Source organism: Mesoplodon bidens, assembly GCF_964165515.1.
Source record: "Mesoplodon bidens genome assembly, chromosome: 7".
Taxonomy (NCBI): domain Eukaryota; kingdom Metazoa; phylum Chordata; class Mammalia; order Artiodactyla; family Ziphiidae; genus Mesoplodon; species Mesoplodon bidens.
Genome location: NC_138164.1, coordinates 115799536 through 115810099, shown reverse-complemented (window position 1 = coordinate 115810099; position 10564 = coordinate 115799536). Strand labels below are relative to the sequence as shown.

The 10564-nt window shown below is 65.2% G+C and overlaps 1 protein-coding gene across 1 annotated transcript in view; it reads left to right on the top strand.

Moving 5' to 3' along the window:
* Positions 1–3009: 3009 nt before the first annotated feature.
* The window catches only part of LOC308620874 (mucin-5AC-like), a gene marked incomplete at its 5' end in the record, with an annotated part of 28803 nt that continues 21248 nt past the window's right edge, over positions 3010–10564 (top strand). The window contains 17 exons of the mRNA XM_081240761.1: positions 3010–3082; positions 3630–3651; positions 4479–4630; positions 4701–4775; positions 5779–5838; positions 6019–6280; positions 6478–6592; positions 6943–7033; positions 7798–7907; positions 8030–8243; positions 8341–8466; positions 8690–8807; positions 9103–9241; positions 9474–9584; positions 10011–10080; positions 10160–10297; positions 10378–10542. Coding sequence (XP_081096887.1) covers positions 3010–3082; positions 3630–3651; positions 4479–4630; positions 4701–4775; positions 5779–5838; positions 6019–6280; positions 6478–6592; positions 6943–7033; positions 7798–7907; positions 8030–8243; positions 8341–8466; positions 8690–8807; positions 9103–9241; positions 9474–9584; positions 10011–10080; positions 10160–10297; positions 10378–10542 — 2041 coding nt within the window. The remainder of the gene's footprint in view (positions 3083–3629; positions 3652–4478; positions 4631–4700; positions 4776–5778; positions 5839–6018; positions 6281–6477; positions 6593–6942; positions 7034–7797; positions 7908–8029; positions 8244–8340; positions 8467–8689; positions 8808–9102; positions 9242–9473; positions 9585–10010; positions 10081–10159; positions 10298–10377; positions 10543–10564) is intronic.

Here is a 10564-nt window from a genome sequence, read left to right as displayed (position 1 = left end):
GGTCTGGGTCTGGCTCCCTGGCCACTCCAGCCGGACAGTCTGCGCATCCAGTCAGACCCCGCTGTGCTCACCTCCTCGCTCTGGAGGGGAGGAGGCCAACCCCACAGAGTCCCACATGGGAAGGGCTGTGAAGCTGCCCCCTTTTTCTGCCCCTAAGCTGTACCTGTGTCCCCCAGGACAGAGCCTCTGCCCTGCAGCCTGAGTGGGCTGAGGGAGGTGGGAGCGTCAGGTCCGAAGAAGGCTGCGGCGACGGCTCAGCCCCCAGGTCCTGCAGTTACAGCAGAGTGACCCCAACGGCCCTGCAGGTCACCTGCATTGGGACCTCGGCCACGCCCAGAAACTGGAAAGGAAGGGACAGGCGTGGGGGAGGAGGGACAGGCGTGGGGGAGGAGTGCCAGCCCTGGGCAGGCAATGCTGAAGCCAGTGTCCCCTGCCTTGGTCACCTTGGCCAGGAACAGCTGGGCTGGGCTAGGCCAGGGTCAGGATCAGAGTCAGGGTCAGGCAGCCCAGGGTCCTGAGGGTCGTGGGGGCCGCTTCTCCATCATGTCATGTGTCCGAGGAGAGAGTGTGAGGAACGTGCTGCCCCCGGGGGTCCCAGGACACCACCCGCTCCAAGAGGAAAGCGCTGGACTCACACCTCCCACCCATGGGCCCCTTGCCCACCCGTGGGGCCCTGTTCTTGGCCAGGTCCGGTCTGGTGGACGTTTCATCCTCACCTGGGTCAGTCCCTCATACAAACAGGAGCTATCTGATGCCCGCTTCCGGTCCCAAATCAGAGCTGCCAGAGTGAGTCAGCGGCCTGGCCTGAATCCCATCCCCACGTCCCTCCACCGTCCTCCTGTTGCCATGGCAATGCTTGGGCAATCCTGTCAGCACTGGACCCCAGCCCTCTGTCCAAACAAGCACTGCCTTGCTCTCCAGTAAACCCGCTAGTTTATCAGGTCCGGGTGGGGGGCTGGCAGCAGCCCAGGCGCAGGCTGTGTGGTCCCCCCAGAACCCGGGAGAACAAAGGCTTGTGGGGCTACCGCCCTGGGCAAGCCACAGCCCCATGTGTGGCTCCCGCTTCTCACACACAGCACCCTACTGTGAACCCCTGGACATGAACCCTCTTCCTGCAGGGGTTTTCATGGACCCCCTTTTCAGATGAGGAAACTGAGGGTGGCCGAGGCTCACCCCAGCCGTGCCCCTTCCCCTGTGCTGCCCTCACTAGGCGTGAAGGGCCCTGAGAGCCCGAGGGTGGAATCACTGCCCCACTGCTTTAAGGGACCCCTTCCAGCCCCCCACCCCTCCACAGCCCCCACTGGGTGCGGGGAGGTCACAGGGAAGAAGGCGCCTGGTTTTCAAGGCTGGGTCACTGGTCCCACACCTGCCCCAACTCCAGACCCCCTCTCCATGTGTCCCTCTTATGGGGTTCCCGCACCCCGGGAAGGGATGCTAAGCCCGGCGCAGGGCGTGCCTGGTGACTCAGATGGGTCGGGGGCGAGGTGTGGACTCAGGTCTGTGCCCTACGCCGGGAGCGTGGACACTGGTTGACCTGTTGCCTCCCTGCCTTCCTGGGGTCGTGAGGAGGGGAGGCCCGTGTCACTCATGCTTCCCTCAGCTTGGGTCTGGCCCCCAGCTGCAGGCCCTTGAGCCTCCCCACCAAGGCACTGGTTCCCAATGTCCAATATCCTAACCACAAAACCCACACAGCCCTTTGGAGCCAGACTGGTCCCCTCGGCCTGCCCCTAGGGGTCTCTGCCCTGCTCAGCACCAGGTCACGTGCTGTCAAGCTCTAGAGCCGGGCAGCGTGCCGGGGAGGGGGACGATGTGCTACACCAGCCTGCAGGGGGGCACGGAGGTGGCGCCCGCGCCCTTCAACCCGCATGCACGGCCCCTGCTATGGGATCACCCACCCACCCACCCACTCATTCACTGACTCATTCATTCACTCACTCACCCACCCACCATGTCCCTCCCCAACTCTCCTGTTATGTGTGAGGCTTTCTTTCTACCAGGTACCAGGGCCAATTTGGGGCATGAGGAGGGGGTGGCTCAGGGGCCAAAAACAAGGTGACCAGAAGGAGCTTGGGACAGGCCCCAAGTGAGCCAAAAGCAAATGCTCAGAGCAGCTCCAGGGTGCCCCCTGACCCCAGCCCCCACCCCAGCATGCTGGGGACCCAGCCCAGCTGCCCCTGCTCACCTTGCTGCCACTCTGCCCCAGGTAGAGCTCCTGGCTGGGCCCACCTGTGGCAGTGGAGCCGCCAGCCTTGGTGTGGGTGTGCCGACCCCTGAGACAGAAGTCCAGCCGCAGCGCCTGGCTCCCTGATAGGCCCAGGGTTTGCACACCCACTGTCTGAGGCCGGGTGTCCATCACACCAGCGTGCTTTCTCAACCAGAGCCCATCAGGGCCAAGACCACTGGGCCAGTTTCTGGGCTCGTTCAGTTGGCATCTCTCTAGCTCAGTGGACTCAGCCACCCCTGCCCCTCAAGGCCACAGGCCCACTTGTGACTGGAGCTGGCCTGGGGTCACCTGCCCAGCTGGAGCACAGCCAGGCCCCCAGGCAGTGCTGGTCGGGGGGCTGCACTGTGGGGCAGGGTCCTGTCACCGGGAGTGCCGCGCCCTGAGCCCTTCTCCAGTGAGGGTGGGGCTGGCCCCAGCAGCCCCGGCAGCAGGGAAGATGCCAGTGGCCACTCCAGGTGCCAGGAACTCAGGGGTCCGGCTGCACGGGAGAGTGCCAGGGAAGGTCCAGGGGCAGGGGCGTGGGGGAGGATGCCTGAGACCAGGACTGGGGGACCCTCAGGGACCATGTCCCACCTGGCAGACACACCCATCCCTGCCTGTCTTCAGCTGCCGGCCAGCCCGTAGCCAGTGCCCACTGTTTACCTGGGTGAGGGGAACCACAGGCCCTGCCCCACCCTCCCACGTGAGGCCAGTGGGGCTGGAGCCAGCTCTGGGACTACAAAAGGCTCCTGCACACTCAGAGCCCTCCTCAGAGGCTGCCCTGGGGACTTCTCCCCCCACACACCATGGGTGTCGGCCTGAGGAAGCTGGCCCTGCTCTGGGCCCTGGGCCTCACTCTGGCCTGTGCCCAGCACACAGGTAAGGCTCGTGCTGGCTTTCCCAGGCTGGCCCTGACCATGGCCTGGGACCCCTGTGGCCCCCCCAAATCCTAGGGTGGCCCTGGCCCCCGGCGGGCAGCAGACGGCTCTGAGGCCTTGTCCTGGGCTCTGGTCAAGCTGAGTGCATCCGTGAGCAGCTCTTCCAGATTGTGGGGTTGGGGAGGGGTTCTTGGGGGCTGCGGGATCCACGTGGGGGTTAGGGCTGGGAGCAGCCCAGCATCTATGAGCCCCTGGCGGCAGGATCTCATCCACACGTGCGTCTCTGCTGCTCTCTGCCCTCTGCCCCCTGCCAGGCCTGGTCTGAGCAGATTCTCGAACTCCTGGGCCAGCCTGGCAGAGCTGCCCACCTGCCTGGGACACCCCACCCCCACCCCATGCATCCCCGGTTCAGCAGCTCGCTTTCCCTCTCTGGTTCTCTATGGTGGGCTCAGTCCTGGGTGGAGGGTGTGATGAGGGCGGCTCACAGGCCCCACGGTCCTCGGAGGCCCCTTCCCAACTGGGCCTCACCTCCCTCTTCTGCTTCCCAGGGGATAGCAGGGCCCTGGATGGGTGAGGGGTGGCTCCCAGGCTCCTGGAACGGCAGCTTGGGGAACATGCTGTCTTAGCCAAGGTCCCCACTGCCCCAGGCGGCTCACACATCCTGCTCCCCAGTCTCCCGCTGCCGCCAGACAGTCCCAGAACTGGGAAACTCTCCCTCGAGTGCTCCGGGCAAGGCTGCCCCACCGGATGTTCCCTGGACACATGGCGAGGATGAGTCCAGGTTGTCCTGGGTGATCTGAGAAATGGGGCCAGAACACCAGTGAGTGAAGCTGTGCTCCCTGGGTCAGCCCCCCATCCAGAGGGGGGCTGGGCCTCCCCTTCTGGGTGGGGGGCTGGGCACCCTCCTGCAATGCCAGCTCTGTGCAGGATCATGGCAAGCCTGTGTTTGGTGACATTCTGCACCTTTGGAACGGCCTCTGAGGACCCCAGAAATGAGGTTCTTGGGGTGGCCTCTGGGCCGACACTGCCTGTCCCTGGGCCCTGCCTGCCTGGCCTCCACAGCATGGGGCCCCTACCTGTGCAGTGGCCCTGAGCACCCCACGTTGGGAGCAGCTCTGTCCCCACTCTTGGTGCCAGATCCCCAAAAGGCTCTGAATTTCCCTCCGGAGCTCTGGCTGCCTTTGGACCAGCGGCTTTACTGTCTGCTCCCTCGGTAGATGGGATGCTCCCGGACGGGGGCTGCCTGCCTGTCCCCCTATGACCTGAGCAGGGGACCCGCGGCTGGGCCCTGGTGGACACTCGGTGGGCATGAATGAACAGTGAATGAAGGAATGGCCCCTGGAGAGACCAGCCGGGGGCACCCCCACATGCTCATGGGGCCGGGGACACCCCCACAGGCTCATGGGGCCACCTGAGGGGGAGGTCAAGGGAGTGGTGGCCCAGCCGTGGGCCCGGGTGACCTCCGAGGCTCAGCAGCCTGGAAGAGGTCCTCCCAGCGCCCCCGTCCGCACAGAGGACTCCACCATCCGGACCTTCCGCCCCTCCCTCCGTGCATCCTCTGAGGGGACGTGCCTGTCCTTCGGCCGGCTCAGGCCCAGCGCCCTCTCCTCTTCCCAAAGGCCAGGCCCGGGGCAGCGCTGCAGAGCTCGGCTATGCGTACCCGGACCTCCCTCCTGCCCCCCAGGGGCCTGGCGGTGAGTGGACCCCCCACCTGTCAGAGCCCCCCCACCACCCCAGCAGTCAAAGAGCCCTTGAGGGGCCATGGGCCACTCACCTTGGGCCCTGCAGGCCGCTTGCCATCCCCATCTGGCGTGGCTGAGACAGGGTGACAGGCTGGCTGGGGGCTCACAGAATGTCCCTTTCTCCCTGAAGTTAACACCTGATACTCCAGGGGTGGCAGGGCGGGTGAGGGTCAGCCCCCAGCGCGGCCAGACGCCCCAGAGCAAGGGGAGGCTCGGGGACAGGCCCAGCCACCTCAGTTTGCATGTCCCCGAAAGGGGCTCCCAGGGAGGCGCACCTGTGCCTGACGTCAGCACCCAAGGGATTGTCCGTAGCTGCTGATGTGTTTGTTTGGTTTTTTAATCGGGGTATAGTTTTACAATGTTGTGTTAGTTTCCACTGTACAGCAAAGTGGAGTTCCCTGTGCTATCCAGCAGGTTCTCAGTTGTTACCTATTTTATACATATTAGTGTATATATGTTAATCCCCATCCCCCAATTCATCCCACCCCCCTTTCCCTGCTTGGTGTCCATACATTTGTTCTTTACGTCTGTGCCTCTATTTCTGCCTTGCAAACCGGTGCATCTGTACCATTTTTCTAGATTCCATGAATATGCGTCAATATACGGTATTTGGTTTTCTCTTTCTGACTTACTTCACTCTGCATGACAGTCTCCAGGTATCGATTCAGGCATTTTTGAGATTCCGGGAGCAAGGAAGCCCCGGTGCAAACAGCATTCTGGGCCACGGGGTGTGAGAGCTGGGGCCCCTGGGATGCTCTGCTCTCAGCCCACAGTGGTCCCCGCTGGCCTTGGTGCTCACACCAGCCGGGAGGCCGTATACACGGCAGAACCCAGAGCCGGATCTGGAGTCCGCCAGATGCGAGCAGTCGCGGAGCCGCCAAAGCCTCTCGTGGGGGCTGAGCTGTGCCTGGGTGGTGGGGATGAGGGCTGTGCATCACCCGCTCTGTTTCCACAGGCAATTCCCTCCGCGGGGTGACCATCCACCCGCCTCTGAGGAGCACCCCCCTGGTGCGAGGTGAGAACCCGAGAGGCCAGGCGGGGGGCCGTGTTGGCCGAGCTCTGCCTCGTCAGACCTGGGGGGCGGGGCGGGCAGGGGGACCGCAGCTTCCCAGGTGGCTGAGGGCCCAGGTTTCGGGCCGTCCGGGTGTCCCAGACTCGGCGCCCTCGGAAAGGCCCTGCTCTGTTCGGCCCACAGCCCTGAACGCGGCGCACCGCGGGCGGGTGTGCAGCACGTGGGGCGACTTCCACTACAAGACCTTCGACGGCGACGTCTTCCGCTTCCCCGGGCAGTGCAACTACGTCTTCTCCGCGCACTGCGGTGCCGCCTACGAGGACTTCAACCTCCAGCTCCGCCGCGGCCCAGGCCCCAACGCCACCGCGCCCAGCAGGGTCACCATGAAGCTTGATGGCATGGTCGTCGAGCTGACCAAGGGCTCCGTCCTGGTCAACGGCCGCCTGTGAGTCTGGGCCCTGGACGGCGAGGATGCTTCTGGGCCGTCGGGGGAGGGAAGTGCAGTTGTCCCGAGAGTGGGGCCCGGTGCGGTGCCCCCCAGGCCTCCATGCTCGGCCCCCTGCCCCGCCCAGGGGCTCAGGCTCTCCCTCTGCCCTGGAAGCGGCCCCTTCCTCGTTCCCAGCTGGGCCCCTCCCTCCGCAGGATTCAGCTTCCCTTCAGCCGCTCCGGAGTCCTCATCGAGCAGCGCAGCAGCGACGTGAAGGTGGCGGCCAGGCTGGGCCTGGTCTTCATGTGGAACCAGGATGACAGCCTCCTGGTGAGGCGGGGGGCCGGGCTCGGGGGACCAGGCACACGCCTCCAGGCTGACAGCCTCCCCAGGGAGGGAGGAAGGTGCTCTGGGCGAAGGAGGGTGGGAAAGCCAGACGCCCCCGGCCCCGGGGCAGTGAGAATGGGGGCCCCAGGGTCCACACCCCTGATGGAGACCCTGCGTGCGGGGGCAGCTTCCTCCAGGACAGACCCCCTGCTCCGGGTCCCAGCCGCGTGGAGCAAATGGGGAGGGTCCTCTGTGAGGAGGCCCAGCTGCTCCCACCTGGGGAGCCTCGTCTGTCCTTCTGGTCCGGGGCTGTCCCTGGCACGGCTGGAGTCTGATGTGTCCTCTCATTACAGCTGGAGCTGGACGCCAAGTACGCCAACCAGACCTGCGGGCTCTGCGGAGACTTCAATGGTGTCCCCGTCTTCAACGAGTTCTTCTCCCACAGTAAGCCCTGGGGCGCAAGGCCCCCTCCCTGCCTCCTGCTCCAGCTCTGTGCTCCCTGGAAGCCTGCCTTCCAGGGTCCCAAATCAGAGGTCTCAGTCTTAACACACGTGCACGCAGACCCACACACTCGAGGTCCAGCATGCACGCACACCTACACCACACACATGTGCACAGACTCCGGCACGCCCCAGCACACACAGGCGCAAGGCGTGCCCTCACGTGCACTCACCCCCACCCCATCCCACCCAGCACACGCTCTCGGAGGGGCAGCCCCCACTGAGCCCTCCTGTTCTCAGAGCCCATCGCACACCCTCCTCTGAAATCGAAGACCTGCCTCCATCCAGACCCTGTCTCTGCTCCTTGGTCCTTGAGACTTTGCCAAGCAGTGGCCTTTTATGTGACCCACACCCGCTGCAGCCCCGATCCCAGGGTCCCCACTGTCAGGCCCATGAAGCCCCGCCAAGAGCCCATACGTAAGGGACTCCCTCAGGGGAAGCCTGCCCGAGGGCCCAGCAGTGGCCGGCAGGGGCCCAGGGTCACTCTCCAGCCCTGGGCCAGCGGAGCGTCAGTTAACGGACCTCAACCCCGCTGCCCTGCAGCCCCGAATGCCCGGGAGTTCCTCATTTCATCTCCAGACTCCCCGAAAGTCCTGTGTAGCCGCCGCTGAAACTGGCGGTGTGGTAGGAGAAGGCAGGCGGAGCCCGGTCCCCCCGAGCGAGGGGCGCTGGGAGTCTGCAAAGAGCCCGGTGTTGTGCTTCTGGCAGACATCAAGCTGACCGCCACCGAGTTTGGGAATCTGCAGAAGATGGACGGCCCCACGGAGCAGTGTCAGGACCCTGCCCCTGAGCCCCCCATGAACTGCTTGACCGGTTTGGTAAGTCCCAGAGTGAACGGGGGTGGCGTCCTGCTCCCACGGCCCTGGGGACAAGCCGAGGAGGGGGCCATGAGCCAGGGGATGTTCCAGAGCCTGGACTGAGTGCCCCGGCTTTGCCCCAGGGCATCTGCGAGGAGATGCTGAGCAGCGAGCCGTTCTCGGACTGTGCCGCCCTGGTGGACGCCAGCAGCTACCTGGAGGCCTGCCGGCAAGATCTCTGCCACTGTGACCAGGCCAACCTCACCAGCTGCCTCTGTCACACCCTTGCCGAGTACTCCCGCCAGTGTACCCACGCCGGGGGGCTGCCCCTGGACTGGCGGGGCCCCCAGCTCTGCCGTGAGTGCCCTGAGTGGCCCCGGCCCTACCATGCTGTCCCTTCTCGGGCTGGAGGCAGGGGCAGGGCGTGACATGGGCCTCGTCCTCCTCCCTGCAGCCCAGACGTGCTCCCTCAACATGCAGTACCGCGAGTGTGGGTCGCCCTGCACGGACACCTGCTCCAACCTGGAGCACTCCCAGCTCTGTGAGGACCACTGCATCGCGGGCTGCTTCTGCCCCGAGGGTGAGCTGGAGCCCCACCCCCTCTGGCCCCCCAGAATCACACAGATGCATTGTGGGCGCTCAGGAAGGAAGACCCCTCTGACGTGGCCCGAGGTGTCCCTGGACCCCTGGGTCTGAGGAACCCTCCAGGGCAGGGCCACTGTGGGCAGAGGGCCTGTCCCCTCCACACACCCACATGGCAGACACGGTCCGGCACCTGCCAAGTGGCCTGCCTGCCTCTGCAGGGACGGTGCTGGATGACATCGGCCACACTGGCTGCATCCCAGTGCCCCAGTGCTCCTGTGTGTACAACGGGGCCACCTACACTCCAGGGACCGGCTACTCCACAGACTGCACCAACTGGTAGGACCCTGGGTCCCTGTCTTCCCTCCCCCTGGAGATGTCCAGGGACGGCCCCTGCCCTCTGGTACCCCTAGATGAGCCCGGGCCAGCCCCTCTGGGGGCTGTGGCCCCGGTGCTGCTCATCCCCTCCCACGTGGGTCCCCGGGCAGAGGCCAGTGGCTCTCTGGGCAGGCGCTGATGGGCTCCAGTCTATGTGGTGATGCAGGCAGGCCTGGGCAAGTCTACCTGCCATCTTGGGTGGGGGGGCGGGCTGCTCCTGGGGGCCAGCACCCACGTGGTCGCTCCCTGCTCTCAGCACCTGCTCTGGAGGCCGGTGGAGATGCCAGGAGGTGCAGTGCCCGGGCACCTGCTCGGTGCTGGGTGGTGCCCACTTCTCCACGTTCGACGAGAGGCAGTACACGGTACACGGGGACTGCAGCTACGTGCTGGCCAAGGTACATGGCCCCAGGGTCCTTCCCGGACAGAGCAGCTTTCAGGCCGTGGGTCCACGTGTCCTTCCCCAGCCTGGGCTTCATGGAGGTGCTGCATTTGGGGCCACCTTGGGATCCCCGATGCCGAGTCCTCCAGGAAACCACCCCAGCTCTGGGCGGGTGGACGGGTGGTGGGGAGGGGAGGATGAGGCGGGCCGGGGGCCACTGAGCTTTGTGTGAGGACCTGTGTTTCCAGCCCTGTGACAGCAATGCCTTCACTGTGCTGGCCGAGCTGCGCAGGTGTGGACTGACCAACAGTGAGACCTGCCTGAAGAGCCTGACGCTGATTCTGGGTGGGGGGCACATGGTGAGTGCAGACCCTGGGGTTGGGGGTGTCCTTCACGGCAAGTGACCTCTGCCCAAGCCCTTGATGCCACATGGGCAGCAGGTGGCCCAGGCATGGCCCGCAGGTGGCCCAGGCATGGCCCGAGGACCCTCCCACTGACTCCCTGCTTCCACCTCTTGTGGCTCTTTTGAGTGACCGTCCCCAAAGTGAACAGCTCAGGGGCTGGCACGGGGCCTCCACACCTCCCCCATGAGGCCAGGAAGCTTCTCTGCTGAAGTCGACTTTTTTACTTTAGTAAATCTCTTTGGTTTTCATGTCGCCAAAAAAAGGTCGGGTCCTCGCGGAAAGCTTAGCGGAGCAGGCTGAGCCTGGGGGATGGGGGGCCAGGTCATCAGCCCTCCTCTGCCCTGGGGAGGCCATCTTGAGCCCTGTCGTGTGCTTCTCCAGGTCTTCGTGGTAAAGGCCAGCGGGGAGGTGTTTGTGAACCAGATCTACACCCAGCTGCCCCTCTCGGCAGGTGAGGGCGCCTGCCCTGCCCCGCCCCCTGACAGCCCCACCCCTCGCGCCCACTGAGACCTGGTCCCCTGTGTCTGCAGCCAACGTCACGCTCTTCAGACCTTCCACCTTCTTCATCATCGCCCAGACCCAGCTGGGCCTGCAGCTGGACATCCAGCTGGTGCCCGTCATGCAGGTGTTTGTGAGGCTGGCGCCCCAGCTCCAGGGGCAGACCTGCGGTAAGAGGGTCACCACCCAGCACCTGAGCCCACCCTCCGCAGCCCAGCACACAGGGACCTCACGCCACCCCCGCCCTCAGGCCTGTGCGGGAACTTCAACCAGAACCAGGCCGACGACTTCCGGACCATCAGCGGCGTGGTGGAGGGCACAGCCGCCGCCTTCGCCAACACCTGGAAGACCCAGGCCGCCTGCCCCAACGTCAAGAACAGCTTGGAGGACCCCTGCTCCCTCAGCGTGGAGAACGGTATGTGTGCCCAGCAGCCCCG